Genomic DNA, 16,128 nt, shown 5'->3' on the forward strand with positions numbered 1-16,128 from the left:
CGAGTATCAATTTGATAACAAGTATCACAGTTCATGCAATGAGTTTAAAAAATACATACTTTTCTAGATGTAAACTGCATTGGTCTGGATCATTAATCGGTTTCTATCAGAGAAGAAACAAGAAAATTTATCCATAAGAAGCTTGTTCTGTATCTACCTGTGTGGATTTTTGCATCTTTCCTTGGAATGGAATATAGGACTAGATGGGACCTTTGATCTGATTTCTTATCTGGTACAGTTATTAAAGCCCCTACTTTCAGCTTGTGAGATACTATTAGTATTTTAGTGAAAACATCTTTCATGGTTGAGGCAGACCAGATATTAAGCAAAAATACGGAGAACTTGAAGAAAAGTTCAAGTTTCCTTAGCCTTTTTTGTCTATTTTTAACTTCAGGGTATCCAGCATGGCCCAAACAGAGAAGAAAGGTGGGCTGCTCCGGAAATCTTCAGCCTCCAAGAAGCCGTTGAAGGAGAAAGTTGTGTTGATGTATGATGAGATTTTCACGGTAAGGACTTGGGCATCTCTTCCTTCTAAAGTGTAGGGTTGTGTTAAATTTTCTTGGTTTAGTTTGTACTGAGGGCTCTGCGTGGTGGATTCTTTTCCCAAGGTAAGGACTGCACAGTGTAGGCACGCACTTCAGGCTCTTCTGCTATCATGCAGGAGCTCTGTATTCTGATGTCTTCCTTAATATCACCTTGTCCTGTTGTTTGCCAGGACCATTGGTGATCTGTGGGAAGTCGTGGCTTTTTAAGTATTTATCAAAAAATAATCCAGAAAATAAACAGAGGCATCCCAAATGAGAGCTGCTTCTGTTTGTCTTTCTGTTTCTGGGAATCTGTGTAGACAGAGTTCTGTATTGAGACAGTAGTTGGTGGGATGATGCTGACTCTGAGCTACTCACGATAGTGATTTTCTTTAAATTCTGCTGGAGTGATTTCTCCTTGTTTGCTCTCATGGCTGTTCCTTTTCCTTTCAGACGGAGGACCCCAGTAAATGCAACCCTAGGTTTTGGGAGGAGCTGTTTCTCATGAAGGTAATAAGAGTTGAACATCCTCTGATTTGATGCTGCTCTTCTGCCTACAAAGTGGCAGATTATTAGTGCAAGGATTTGCATTTCGAAGATGTCGGTGGTTGTGTAACATACGTGAACTGCTTCTTAACCTGACAGGTCAACTTGGAATATCTAGAAGGCAAGCTGGAGGCTCTGGATGGGGAAGAGTTAATGAAGATAAAAGATAACATCAACTGCTTGTTTCAGCACTGCATCCAGGCACTGGGTGAGGAGCACCCGATCAGAGTGGTCAATGCATTACAGGTACCATGCTGCGAGACAGGGATGCTCTCTTTTGCTTCTGATGCGGCAATATACTTGCTGCTGGTAGCAAACATCTTGTGCTGGTTTCATTGCCTCTGGGGAGAAGTCATGTCTACAGAGCAGTTGCTACTTATTGTCTGTGGAGGTTACAAACATTTGTAGTCTCTTTAGTCTTTGAAGAACAACAGCTTGTTTCAGAATTCAAGAGGGTCTGGTGATGTAGGATGAAGCGGATGACAATGTGGGGATGAGAGGGGCTTGTTCACACTGCAGGCTGTCAGTTTCGGGGCTCAAGAGTACTCTGTGTGGCTTTGTGTTCTACTTTATCCTGTTCTTCCTCATTTCAGCCTCCTTTTTGAGTTTCCATATGGGTCAAAAATGAAATAAAGCTCTGGAGAAGTTAGTGTGAAATTTATACAGAGGATTGTCCCTGCTGGACGCTTCCTAATCGGAAGCTGTGAAGAATTGTCACCCAGAATTAATAGCTATTTTTCTGCAGGTGGCTCCTTACCAAAGCTGTGCCGTCTCATGTCTTGTGCGGGAGACTCCCCTCCTCAGTCTTGATGTTTGATCTTATTAGTTCACAGGCTGATTCTTACGGATTGGTGAATGCGTTTGTCTCAGCTTCTCTTAGCTGTAGGAATACAGAATATGAATTTCGGGTTTGGAGAAGTTACCTGTAGGAGACATTGGACAGGCAGTGAGCTGGGAAGAGTTGGTTTAAAACAGAATGTTTACACCTCTAACATACTATCTTGCATTATTTTATTATTATTATTTTTAGAATTAGTTTGAAATGATGCTATTAAATACTGTAATTATAGCTACATAGGCAGTCTAGCTCAGCCCTGAATTCCCAAACTTGTATTCCGGCTCTTGGTAGAAGTTAGGTCAGGACTCAAATTTAGAATCTTGCTATGGGAGTGTAAATAGGAACCAGGTAACACATCCTGAGCTGGAGTTGGGAGGACATTCCCTTAATCAGACTCTGTTCATGTGGAAAGTGATCCTGAAGCCAAAACTTACTTAAGCAATCTTTTCTTGAGAATGACTGTGGTGACCGAAGGTTTGTTTAGCCCAGTGTCCTGTCTCTGACAGTAATGAAAAAAAGAATGTCTACCTTACACTTTTGCTGCTTTGTTTTGTTTTGGGTGTGTGGTGGTTTGTTTGGTTTTTTTTTTTTTTTTTTGGTTTTGGTTTTTTTTTTTTTGGTCAAAGAGGCAATTTATTGGTCAGACTTAGTATAGCAGGGTGGTAACCAAACAGAAATCTGTGCTCTTTACAGCAAAAGCATCTGCTGTGTGGACAGGTGTAATGTAATAAACTGTGTTGTATGGATGATGTATGTTTTGGCATGCTTGAAATAAGAAATTAATCTGGAAAGCTCTAAGGCATGTGTATTCATAAATTGGACAGTGCTTTTGCCTTGGGGTTTCCTGATCAATATTTTTGGCCTTAAAGCCACACTTGGCTATTTTCCAAAGATTGTGGTCCTGTCTGTTATGAACTGGGTCTGGACAGAAGGAACGGTAAGATTACTTTTCCTCAGAGTGCTATGAAATGAAGGGCTGAACAAACAGGGAAAATATGGACAAACATATTCTTCTCTATTTTTTATTTTTTTATTTTTTTTTTTAAATTTTCAGCATCCAAGATCCTCCTTAGAAACAACAGAGGTGGATGAGAGGTCAGACAAAATGTATGGCTTCCAGGCTGGTGGTATTTGTTTAAGTCTCTGTGCTTTGCCAGTGCTAGGAGATGATCTCAGGGCAGGTTTTGCTATTGAGTTGTAGGTGTTGCCTCCCATCTTACCCTCTGATTTTTCCCTTTGCAGACTTTGTGTGCATTGATACGAGGTGTCCATCAGAAGAACAAGTCCACTTCTGGGTTTGACATCATCAACATGCTTGTGGGTTTTGATAAGGCAGAACTATGTATGAAGGTGAGGCCCTGGCAATGTAGAGAAACAATTTGCGCAGCAGCCATGTTGCAGGGGCAGTGATTTGTAGACAGGTGTGTCTACCAGGGTGCAGCTTTTGGGGAAAGTATTCCAGCCATGTATTAAAACAGCTGTCCTGAAGTTCTTTACCTGCTAGTGGCGCAAAGACACTTGAGGGCCCCCTGTTTGTTAGTAATACAACAGAGCACTTTTCTTTTCCTGTAGTTCTATACTGTGCAGTCACAGTGGTTAAGAAATCTTGAGGCCAGAAAAGGCTGTCACAGGCCATTAGTACCTAGTATTGGACTCATACCTTGTGCTTGATTTTTAGCTGACAGTAATACCCTGTTTTCTCACATTTCCATCAGCACGTGTACTCTTAAAAAAACTTATTAGTTGCTTTTCACTCTAAAAGTGTTGAGTTTTGTGAAATGACGAAATAATAAAAAGCTGAATTCCTGTTGTATCTTTCCTCTCTTTACAAAAAATAGTAAATTTTGATCTCTCTACAAATAGTAGTACTTTTGGGGAAAATATTTATGAATATCTATTAAACAGCTATATAGCATCTATTTTTAATCATAACTAATATAGGTACTGTTACATTAGAGGTGTGCTGCTTACAAAAAATCTCGTGGTGCCTATAAATAAAATGGAATATTGAAAAAAGAAAGCACTGATAATACTGTCTTGCAAATGAAAAGGAAGATCGTATTTGCAGAGCTCAGAATTATTTTGTGAATAAAATCTGGTGTTATATATACAAAAATCTTTCATGCATCTAGAGAAAACTCTTGGAGAATTATCATGATGTTATGCCTGTAGTCACTAAAATGTGGTTAACACAAAACAGTGTTGAGAACCCGTAGTGTGAATATGTAACAGTAGTAATGGCTCAGTTATTGATTCTGGAATAACATGGCTTTATATTGGTGCTCTTGTATCTGAATCTCTCAAAAAGCTTTTTATAAAAAACATTTCAAATAATTTTAAATATTGCTTTTAAATAATGTGATTATTTTTCTTTAGAATCTGATGGAGAGCTTGGACTCACTCCTCTGTGCAGAAGGTTCTGAAAGCCTCAAAAGCTTGTGTCTGAAGCTACTTCTCTGCTTGGTGACGGTAAATAAATACCAGCTGTGTAATAACTTAGAGACTTATATGAGCCACATCTTGATGGATGGAACTGTCTCAAAACTTGAGCAGAAGCTGCAGTGTGAAGCTTAAGAAGGGGAAAGAAATTGTGAATGAGAACAAGGGTCAGTCCAGAATATCCATCATTGCTCTAGCTATGATGCCAATACAGACTAGCAGACTGTTTTCACCTGATAAGATAGGTGCTCGTGGGGGCAAAAGGGGAGAGACACAGGAGGAAATGTCAATTGGATTCATGGGGTTTTTTTTTTCTAAGGGAAAAAGATATTTAAGAAGTCTCAGATAAATGGAAAGGGAGCAGAGGAGAGTGGTTGAGGAAAGACAAGAAGCCTGGCGTAGACAAGAGTGGTGAGGATGTGAAGAGTGAGGAAGTTGGAACAAATCACCACTCATAATCTCTTGGAGATGGTCAGCTGTGAACTATTTTGGCCGCAATAAGGTAGTTGAGCGTGGGGGACGTCTTCACTACCATGTTCATGATGGGAAGGTGCTCAGTGCAGAATATGCACCCTGCTTTTTCATTCTCTGCCTCCTGTGTAGCAGCCTGCTTCAGCTGCTGATGGCTGTTGTCATGCAGCTGTGTAAAATATAAATCTGTAGAGGAAAGGGGGAGTTCTTAGTATGTGGGATATGCTTCTTGCCAGAGAGAGTGATGGGGGGCAGGAGAAATTTCTTCTACTTTGTGTCTAGCTCTGCAGCTGGTCACACAGCTGAGAAGCTGTAGAACTGGCTGACTAAGTTTGAGATTCTGGGTAAATGTGTCCATCTGGTAGTAGAATTCTTCTGTTCCCAGTGTGTGCCAGAGGCAGCTACAGCATCATGGGAGGCTTTGGGTGAGATTTTAAAACTTGTGTTTGTACTCAGGTGACAGATAACATTAGCCAGAACACCATCCTGGAGTATGTGATGATTAACAGCATATTTGAAGCTATTTTACAGGTAAGGGTTCTTCCTTCTGCTTCAGGGGCTCTTTGTCCATAGCGAGAGCTTTCAGTGGTGTATTTGCTTTTCAGCTTTTTCAGTGCAGTATGGCTGACTGGCACTGTATGTTGCTTCCATTTGTAGCTCAGTCATAGATTTTTTTTTTCTTTTCTTTTTTTTTTTTTTTTTTTTTTTTTTTAGTACTGTCTCCTCCTTACTCTAGTCTGCTGTTTTTAGTCACTACTGAGTATTTAAAGTATTTTCACTTGAGACATTTGTGCATATATAGAAGCTGAACAGATTTCTGGACTAATTTCACAGAAGATTCCTATATTGGAAGAACTTTTTTTCAAAAGGCAGGCTAGATATATTGAGTTTTTTTTCTGCTCTTTGATAAATTATACTTTTTAGAAGGGGAAGTGGGCTTGGGAAAACCCCAAAAACTTGCACAGATTATGTTGGTGGTGCACTGAAATACTGTCCAGTGCTGTTGAGAAATATATTTGTCTTTTATGTTCAGTGCATCCTCTCTGTGATAAATAAGTTTCCCTGTGTGCAGAATTTATTGGGAGCACCAGCACTCCCTCAGCCTTAAATGTCCTCTTTCAATTAGGACATAATTTGCTCTTACACATACATTTCATGGCCACGCACTGTCTAAGAGTCACTGTGAGCTTCCTGAAGCAGGCCTGAACAGAACAGTGTGATTATTTATTCCAGATCCTGTCCAGCCCACTTAGTCGCAGGGAACATGGCTATGATGCTGTTGTCCTCCTTGCCTTGCTGGTCAACTACAGAAAGTATGAGGTAGGTGTTCTTCTGGATAACAGAAACATCACTCCTCTGTACTTTATTAATTTACACTGGCCTCTGGATTACGAAGGCAGCCTACAGTACAGATTTTTTTTCCAGTGCACATTCTAACAACACAGCGCTACAGAAGTTTTGCGAGGCTGTCACGTTGTGCTAACTGTGTCTATGTCTGACGTGTGCGTATAATCCAATGTGTGTGATATTCATACAGCTCGTTTTGTGCAAGCATGAAAGAGAATACCTAGGGGATTTGCATTTCCTTCATGAAAGCATTCTGAGGCAGGTCCTTTTGGAAGAGTTGCTGTTGTGCCGGCTTGTGTGTTTGCCTCTGTGTGTGAGGCTGTGTGGTTATACATAATCTCCAAAGTCAAATGAGCTGTCAGTCATCTTGAACTTCAGACTGAATTTGTGATTCTGACTAGCAGACTGAAGGAGCACAGATCCCCAGAAGAGATGGTGAAGCTGTGACCAAAGAATGAACTGAAACATCACAGCTAGTATTTCCAAGAGAAGTCTGTCTTTGTCTCTGACGGTTTCCTCTCTGAGAAACTTTATTCGTCTTCCTTTTTCTGAACTGGCTGTGCTGCTTTGTGGTGTATTCCCATTTTTTCTGTTATTCATCACCTTGAAAAAGAAACATTTCAGATGTCAAAAAAAACACCTAATGCTGGCTTTTCTTTGCATGAGGCATGATGCTTTAATGATCAATCTTGGTTTTTTTTCCATAATTAGGAATATCTTAATATACTTAGATTGGTAAAAAATAGGGAAGTGCTGGAATTCTCCCTTCTCAACAGAATTACTGGGAGAGGGCAGGCTCCAAAACCTACCTGGTTTTATAATAGATCTTGTTTTGAGTTATGAATAGACCTAAAGGATAGGCAGAGATGGGAGCTACACTTAATGTCAAAGTAATCGTTGTTAATTTCTCATTCCTGTGAATGTTGTCAGAACCATGAATTACAGATTCGGTTCAGCAGTCTGTGCTGTGGTAGCATGGACAAGAGCATGCAGTTTGTTTTCAGTATATAGCTGTGAGGGAAAACTGTTGAGAATGATATGGGTCGGGTTACTGGTGAGGGCAGGCTGGAAAGACCAGAGGTCTCATTGCCACATTCAGGTCAAAGGATGGAGAGTTGTGTAGTCCCATCCCTGAGCTCTGGATCCCTGTGTACTGCAGTGTATGTCCTTAGTAAGGTAGAGTGCTGTGAGTACCTAGGGCTTGTCCTCTGCTCTTTGCAGTAGCTTTCTGTAGAGTACTGAGAGGGGTAGAGTGTTTTGGAAAACACTGTCCTAGATTTCTTCAAACTGGGCACCCAAAAGAAATTGTGCTGATGTTTAAAAAGTACAATACAGCCTGAGGCAGATGTGTAGCAAGGGGAATTTCAGCTTCAGTAATCCATCTGGCAAGCCTGAAAGCAACTTGAAGAAAGGTTTTATATTTTGGCTGCCTGACACAGCTTTTTGTAAGCAGCGCTACAAGCAAAGCCCATAGTAATGCAGTTGTAATCTTTGTCCTTAAGTAGAGTAGCTGCTTTCATTTGCTGTTCTTTGGCCCTTAGAGTCGGTTTGGTGGTTGCTTGGTTTTCCGTGTGTTGTAGCTGTATTGTAGCATACTTTCATGCCTCAAATCCTTTGGAGTTCTCTTTTTAGTTAACTCTGCTGCAATTGGTAGGTTTTCTTTTGTTCTGAACTTCATTGGTTGCTAAATTGTTTTTCCAGCTGCTTTAGAAAATCTAGTGAGGCTGAAAATTCATTAGCTGACTATGATTTTTGTGTCTATCTTTAATGTGAATACCAGTGTGTTTTGCATCACGGTGTTTTTTCATATTTTTGGGATGTGAATTTTGTAGTCTCCTTTCAAATTTCCTGGGGAATGTCTGTCCACAGTTTCATTACCCGTGTAGCAGAGATCTTGACTTGCTCGTTAACTTCTGTTCTAGGAGTACAGATGATTTACGTGTATTTACATGCAACCTTTAAAGGGATGTCCCAGATGTGAAACTGAATAATTTTCAAAAGTTTTTCCAACTATACACTTATTCAAGTCTTCAGTTGTATTTTATGGGTTTTTTTTTTTTAATCCTAGTCCTGATTTCAGAGCAAATATTTTTACCTTGATACTATGTGAGAGAAACATAAAAGAGTAACTAAATAATTGACTATTTGAGGAAAATGGTGGAGCTAAGTGTACAAAGAAGGCTGCCAGAGAAAATGCTGTGAGGAAGCGTATTATTTGATCGCTTTATCAGTATTTTAAAGGATGGCTGCTGGAATAGCAAGTTAAAACATAAAATCAGGTAGTAACTTTTAAATAGTTAGATTCCTTGATACCGTCTAGGTGGAAATTTATTTGCCTCGTGTTCAACCTGTTAGAATTGCATATGGTGTCTTTTGCTAGAGAGAGCTGAAAGAAATTAGTCAAAACATGGGGTTTTCCCTTTTTGTGCTTGTCTGGCAGCATGTAGCGTATCCAACAGCCCTTCATGTCCAGTTATGTGCACTTGGCTCTTTTTGATATGGTTGACTACAGGTGCTGAAGAGGCACTTATCAACATTGAAGAGTCAGAAAATGTATTTTTTTTTTTTTTTTTTTAAAAAAAAGGTCTCACACAACTCAAATTATTTTAAGTGAATCTCTTTAACAAAAAGAGTAATTATTCAGGCTCTAATTTCCTGCATGGTGGCCTGCCTGCAAAAGAGATGGCCTCATCAGGGCTGGCAGCAAAGCTGCTGAATCATCCCTAACGAGTGTTCAGGGAAAAGTCTTGTGAGGAATAATTGAGTAGACTGTAGCCTTCGCTTATATTACAGATGTGAAGATAAGTTAAGCACCTAGCTATGGACTATAGATGGCTACGTTGGTTTTTTTTCTGCTTTCTTTTCCTACCAAAAAATTGTTTCCCCGTAGGTTTGGGTTGGAGGTGGAGGTACGTTTCGGGGCATGGAGGAGATCTCACTCCCTCTGCCAGGCCTGGGTGCTTCTTCATCTCATACTGACTTTGTATGGCGTGTCTCACCTGGGGATTGCTTTAAAAATTACCTGATAATGATCTCCCCGCAGCTTCCACTTTAATTTCTGTGAGATTGTTGGTATCAAATGATGTTCATGGAGGACATCTTGAGTATTCCCAGGTTCCAGGAGTTTGTGTCTGTACATCATCACTGACAAGAAGATCTTAATGCTATAGTGTTTGTTATCTGATGGCAGTCATAGGAAAAGACCTGTGTCCTCTGAAGAGCTAAGAATTGTATTTTTGAGTTCCTTCTGGAGGCAGGTGGAGGCAGAAGCTGTGTCTTAGTTTGTGTAAGTGCTTCACTGACACACTGAAGTTTTCAAAGTGCTTGTCAAACACTTCTCAAGGCTGTTGCATGTTTCTGCATGTTGTGGAGTGGCAGACATAATTTAAAACTTTTGCTGTGACTCCCAATGAGAGGAGAACTGAACTCTGAAACAGCAGAATTAGAATGGGAAAGCAGGCAGGGAGTATGGGCTGGGCTTAGGGATGCTTGTACAACTGCTGCCCATTGCCTGGAAAAGCCCCGTCACTTTTATTGGTCGTGTGTCACAAGCTGGGCTCTCTTCTGTGCATGAGCTGTGGTCTGGAGAATTTCTCCTTGTTGTATAAGGAAAGCAAGAGAATGACTGAAATTGGCAAAACTAAGATATGTTTGCAAGGATGGATTTTAATCTGTATTTAATTACGAATTTGTGAAACTTGCTTCTGCTTTACTGACACTGACTAAATTTAATTTCAGAAGAGGGGGCATGGTTGTACAGAGAAAACCATATATTGTCACTCAGTAGGAGCCTCTACTCCAGCCTCAAGGAAATATCTTTGCATGCTTTGTGCACAGATGGGTTCTGTGTGAGTTTTCTGTTTTTCTGAGACAGCAAACGGGGCTGCATACTGCTGAAGGTGAGCTAACAGACTGGGTGAGCTTTGGTTTGTCCTGATCAGTTTCTTTTCTGAACCAAAAAGGAAGCCTGATCATCCTCCCAAAGCACCAAATAATTGTGAGAGTGATGTTTTCTGGTCAGCCTTCTTCTTAACTTGCTGTCAAGCCATGGGCAAATCAGTTGGATAATTCTAACTTGCAGGCCTGCATCTGATGCATGCTTTGTGTTTTGTTCTTCCCATCCACTTTGGACTTACTACAGATAGAGCCTTTTCTTGTCTGTCCTGTTCGAAATAAACTTTGTTAGTTTTGCACTGGCACATATAAACCAGGAAAAACAAATGTACATTGCTAATCTGAAATGCTTCCTAAATTATTAGGACTTATCTTTGTAGATTGAGTTTGTGTGCTTTGTTCAGCTAAGTTCAGTGAATTTGTATTCTCCAGAGACTTCTAGCTGTCAGTGATGTAAACTGTTAAAGTGTTGAGCTCTAACCCAGCAGCAGAGGAGACTATAACATTGTCATGCCTTCCTGGGTCCTCTCTCCTTTAAGCAATCTTTGCAAGGTGTTGCAGAAGGGAGATATCAGACTGCTAATGTTCAGTCCTGGGTTCACTGCTTGTTCCCGCCGCATAACAGCGTGCATGTCACAGATAACAGGCTTGCAGGACACCTGCTCCACTTTCCAGATTGGCAGATGAGTTAGTGGAGGAGCAGAAACTCCCTCCCTTCTCAATAAAATCAGGAGACTGCCTCACTGAGCCAGTAAAAAGGTGTCCCAGGCATAGCAGCCTTAGCATGTGCTGTGACTCCTTTTCTTTGTGTATATTCTGCTTTGTGGGACAGAAGAGAGATTCTTCCCAGGTGGTTGGATAAGCTTCGAAAGATAATAGTGGGTTTTTTTTCCTGAAGGCTGAACTTTAAACCAATTTTCTTTCTTCCTTCTCCCCCAACCCTGAGCAGTCAGTGAATCCCTACATTGTGAAGCTCTCCATCGTCGATGATGAGGCCACACTCAATGTGAGTATTTGACTTGATTCTTCTGCGCTATTGGGGATGCTCTTTCATGTATGATGTTAGTGTAATGAATGCAATCATTGTGTCTGGTAGAAAGGTGGTCTGGGAGCAGTGCTACTGTAAAGAACACCAGTGGAGTGAGTTTCTGCCCTAACTGCACTCTTGCAGTAGGTTAGGCAGCTCACGATTTGGGCAGTATGATCACCAGTTAAATGGTGGGAGTGGTTAAAAAGTGAGGTAGGAAGGAACATGCTGAAGTTCATCCATTATATGTTTGTGAACTATCTATACGCTATTTGCTGTCGTGTGAAAAAGGCACAAGATAGTTTATGCCCAAGAAAATCTCATTTCCAGTGTTGTGTCATCCGATTTTACCAGTCCATGAGACAATTCTTGTAGCCCAGTGGAAGCTTGTACCTGAGTCAAGAGTCCTGCAACATATTTTGGCTTGTAGCCACTGCTGAAGTTTTATATCCAAGCGTGGGCAGAAAATGGCAGCACTCTATGAGCTATGTCAGATCTGGACTTAGAAGCTGTTCTTTAGGTGTGAGGTAAAAAGCAGGCTCCATGCTAACTAAAGGGTGAGAACCATTATTCTGAGTTAATTAAATTAGCTTGACAGAAAAGATGATCAGTTGCTATGGAATGGTGGAGGCTGATTGCAAGAAGTGAAAAGGTTACTAGTGTTTCTGGCCTTTGTTTGGAACTTTTGGATGTCTTTTCTCTGACACTGGCTTCCTTCTGAAGTTCTTGCTGCTTTATTGAGGCTTCTTGAGTGAGTAAGCTCTGCTTGGAGGTCCAAGGAGAGTAAATGTTCTCTGTTTAACTTAGTAATTAGATATTAAACTTTAAATTTTGGTGTCTTGATTTTTGGACAATATTTTTGTTGTATCATAGCATGTCTTAATAGTTCAAACAGTTTCAGGGGAAAGTCTTCATAGCATGCTAGGTTATCTTGGGGGGCCATGACTGCTATGTGTGTTTGGTTTGTGATTTCCTGCATCGAGATTTGTAATGTAAAGATTTTTTTAATGCTTTTTTTTTTTTTTTTCAGGGAATGGGACTTGTAATTGCCCAAGCTTTATCGGAATATAACAGGTACCACCTAATTTTCTCTTGTTTTTCAATGCATGATAGTTGCTGCACATTTCCACAAACTTTTTTTGTTTTGTTTTGGTTTTTTTTTTTTTTTTGTGTTAAAGCACTTATTTATCACCTAACAGCCCTGATGCACCTGGAGAGGCAGGGAATAGTCTTATGTTTTGAGGTACTTTGGTTCAGTTGTTGCTGTCATTGCAAGAGTAAATGCATCTGTACCAGCTGTGCTGATGTGCTTCAGGAGAGACCTTCCTGTAGGGAAGATATCTATTGTATGTTTTTACTATAATGGATTTTACCTCTGCATGAACCGTGTGTAAAATCTTAGTCCCAGGTGAAAAGGTAAATGATTTGCTGGTACTTTTCTATTAGAAAATTGATTTAACTGAAATGCGATCTAAACTGAACAGATGTAGGCAGGACTATCCACGTGCCAGATCAGAGATGATTAGGGAATGTTTGCTCTTGCAAATGGTGGAAAGCATTAACTGCTTCTGAAAGATTCAGAAAGCCAGCAGTAGGGGTGGCATGTTTCCAGTCTCTGCTTTGTAAGCAACAGCATGAAACGTGTAAGTTTTCCTAAGAAGAAAGTGCTTCAGAAAAAAATTGAAACTTACAGCAATTTCACCTGATCAACCCAAGGCTTTTTTTTTTTTTTTTTGTGCAGTGGGATTCTCAAGGTATCTCAAAAAATGTTTTAATTCCTTTGAAGGTCTGATATTATAGATGTGTGGATAACTTGCAAAATCAGCAAATCATGGAAATGTATTTAACAGTAAATTATTAGAGTAAAGCAGAAAAAACCTCACCCAGACAACTTACTTCATTCTGACAAATGAAGCTGTCTCAGATTGCAGCCTCTTTTGCTTAGCTCTTTCTTTCCTCGTTCCCCAAAAATTTAAATTATTTTCTTTGCATGTTCCATTGTATGTGATCAGATTCCTATATGAAAGACACAATAAATGGCCATGTGCACTTTGCTAATCCATTTGAATGCCAGATGAAGCAACTTAGCTTAAATCTGAGGTACCCAACCTATTTGTTGACTTCAGTTACTCCAGTGCCAGTCCCTTCGCTTACTCCAGGAACGTGGGATCGGGCAGGATCAGGCCATGAACCATAATGGTCTTTGTGGTTTTTGCTGGCCATAGGGTGATTGACTCTGGTTTAGTCTGTAGCGACTGATGATTGAAATTAAACTGTTCTGTGGTTACTGACTGTGTGTGTTCATGTGGTTCATGACTATTTTGCCAGTGCAGGACAAAATTACCTAAGTCACTTGGGCCTTTTCATTCAGTGTTAGCCCAGACTGGATCGTATCCCCTATAACAGCACAGGCATTGTTCGTTCTCACATCTTTCAGCAACCCCACTTCAACTCTACACAATTCACAAATATTTTGATACCCTTTGCATATCTTTTTGTGAGTTCTTCGAAAGGGCCTGTGTATGCTTAAGATTTCTCCATCCTGTGTCCTTATCAGATAAGACTGTCTCGTGGGGATTTAGATAAAATAACCCTAGTTCCATTTCTAACCCTGAAGCTTCACCCTTATTCCTTTTTGTTCAGGCAATACAAAGATAAGGAAGAGGAGCACCAGAGTGGTTTCTTCTCGGCCCTAACTAATATGGTAAGCAAGGAAGCAATGTCTTTCTATTCTTTAAAATAAGTGCCTTCATGGAAGTTCAGCAGGAGGGTGTTTCCAAAAACTGGGAGTTTGGGATCTGAGTTCTGGAGGAGGACATGCATTGATCCAGTCCAAACCAAGTACAACTGAAATGGCTGTGTTCTGAGGAATGTGTTGCTGTCTGGCTTGGGAAAGCTCTTTCAAAGGCTGAGATTTTTATTCTGGCGTTGAAATTGTTTTCCTTCATCTTCTTCATTTTAGTTGACTTTATTTTAAAAACCACAATTACTTGTTTGATCCTTTTAAACAGCTACTTATTTTTAAAAACAAGTTGCTGCTCTGCTGATGCAGCCTAAAACAGAGAAGCTGAATACTTCTGTGGCAAAGTCTAGTCTGTCACTAGCCTTAGAGATTTGTTTCTTTACTGTCTTGTTTCTCAAGCCTGGGTGCACTGCAACTATGAATTAAGCTTGGCTTCTGCAGTGGGCAGCGTCTGTGTTTTCAGAGGGGTACCCTCCAAAGGCTATTGTGAATTTCTTCCTTGGAAAGAGTATCCACTGTTCCCTTTGTTCAGTTTGGCTTTGCTTTAGTCTCAGATTTAACTGTAGTCTGAAATCTAACTGACAGGAAAATTTCCTGTAACTTCCCACAGGAGTGATGTGGGTAAAACTGCTACCGCTTTGGGGCAAGCAGATAGGAAATAATCTCTGTTGTCCTCTTACAGAATCTTAGACTAATCCAGGTTGGAATTCAAGATACAGTCCTTTTTTTGTTTGGTTTGTTTGTTTGTTTGTTTTTTTTGTGATTTGACAAGTGAAGCCTTCGTCAGTGACAGCAGTGCGAAATAAAATGTGTTTGTAGATGGTCGTCCTGTTTCCTGTTTGTATTTTACTAGTGTTAGAAAATTGCATGTGTGCCTTGGATGAGAACACCTATCCCAGGGCACTTCTGATTTGGTTAAATCCATGTTGACTCTGTTGTCTAATAGCTTTCACAAGTTCCTCCTGTGCAATACTGTTTCTTTCCATAGGTGGGCAGCATGTTCATAGCAGATGCTGATGAGAAGATCTCCGTCCAGTAAGTGCACAGATGTTGGTTACACAATGAATGGCAGCTCACCACACAGGTCAACTTCATCTGCTCCATCATGGAGCTGTTCTAATGTAGCAAAGCAAAGTAGAAAGACAAGTTCTCTTGTAAATGAAATGGTACCACACCCCTGTGAACAATGGATTCTCACTTAAGTGAGAAGGGTGCAGGAGGAGGAGCCACAGCAGAATTGCTTGTAAGGAAGTGTATAGAAAAAACCCAGTGGTTTTTATGAGGCATTTTTACCATATAATAGGCATGTTGGAGGTGGCAGATGGGAAGTGCACCCTTGTCCCCAACAAAATATTTTCTAAATCAAGGGAGCAAGTGATAAATATGAGGGTTTGTGGTGTCTGTAGGAACCTCTACCCTTAAAAGAAACAACTTTAAAGGGAAAATACTCTTTGAGCAATAAGGGAGACGTTCAGCAGGAAGAGAACAAAGAATGTAGTTGAGCTCTAAGAATAGCTATTTTTATGGATTGCTAAGTACTATTAATAATTGGAAGAACAACTGGATTACAGAGGCAGAGTTTTATACAATTGAAAAAAATTTCCTTCTTTCAGATGGGCTGTGCTTCTGAAAAACTTTGCTGTTGGGATTCTCATCTGGTGTTAGCCTTTAATTAACTGTTGTCTGTATCCTTTCCACAGAACGAATGAAGCAATACTTCTGGCCCTCTATGAAGCTGTTCATCTAAACCGGAATTTCATCACAGTTCTGGCACAAGTGAGTTTCAGTGCAATGTTTGCCCATTTCTCTGTAGTGGGTGTCTTTTGAAATTAGAGAGTCAGAAATGGAATTGGTGAAAAGATAAGTTTTCTTTTTTTTCCCCCTGCATACTTGTCATAGGTGTAGATGAGCATGAAAGATAAGAAGCAGGCCAGAGCCTGGGTTTTTTATACTTTTAGGAAATGCTTCCTACCTTGCCAGAAAATGAGTAAGGTTTTGAGGGCACAGCTCATGTTTGAGTGAGCCATTTTTCCCCACTGAATGGAAAGGGCTGCGTGGAGTGCCTTCTGCTCCCTGATGATACTATCTTTAGGGGAGCATGGAGTGATTGGACTGGTAGGGATAAGATTGCTGCAGCTGTCAGAGCAGTTCACGCCCTTGTTAAGTTAGGGTTGAGGAAAAGAGGCTGATCCAGCTCTGAAGTTAGATGAATTGTGCTGTCTGGGTGTGCACAGACTGCATGTTGTTGTCTGCTTGGGTGTCCTTCGCAGAGGGACTGATTGATATGTGGTGGCTGTTG

At 40.5% G+C, this 16,128-nt stretch overlaps 1 protein-coding gene across 6 annotated transcripts in view; it reads left to right on the forward strand.

The window, feature by feature from the left end:
* Positions 1-16,128, forward strand: part of ARMH3 (armadillo like helical domain containing 3) — a 125,783-nt gene that overhangs the window by 7,110 nt on the left and 102,545 nt on the right. For all 6 annotated transcript variants that reach the window (XR_015259027.1, XR_015259028.1, XM_086751778.1 and 3 more), the window contains exons 2-13: positions 395-506; positions 978-1,034; positions 1,170-1,316; positions 3,151-3,258; positions 4,285-4,377; positions 5,275-5,349; positions 6,052-6,138; positions 11,009-11,065; positions 12,117-12,160; positions 13,730-13,790; positions 14,818-14,864; positions 15,530-15,605. Coding sequence is in view for 4 of the 6 variants with exons in the window: in XM_086751778.1 (XP_086607904.1) it covers positions 405-506; positions 978-1,034; positions 1,170-1,316; positions 3,151-3,258; positions 4,285-4,377; positions 5,275-5,349; positions 6,052-6,138; positions 11,009-11,065; positions 12,117-12,160; positions 13,730-13,790; positions 14,818-14,864; positions 15,530-15,605 (954 nt within the window). In the remaining 2 variants the exon portion in view is untranslated. The remainder of the gene's footprint in view (positions 1-394; positions 507-977; positions 1,035-1,169; positions 1,317-3,150; positions 3,259-4,284; positions 4,378-5,274; positions 5,350-6,051; positions 6,139-11,008; positions 11,066-12,116; positions 12,161-13,729; positions 13,791-14,817; positions 14,865-15,529; positions 15,606-16,128) is intronic.

This window comes from Chlamydotis macqueenii, chromosome 7 (assembly GCF_036417535.1).
Source record: "Chlamydotis macqueenii isolate bChlMac1 chromosome 7, bChlMac1.mat, whole genome shotgun sequence".
NCBI lineage: Eukaryota > Metazoa > Chordata > Aves > Otidiformes > Otididae > Chlamydotis > Chlamydotis macqueenii.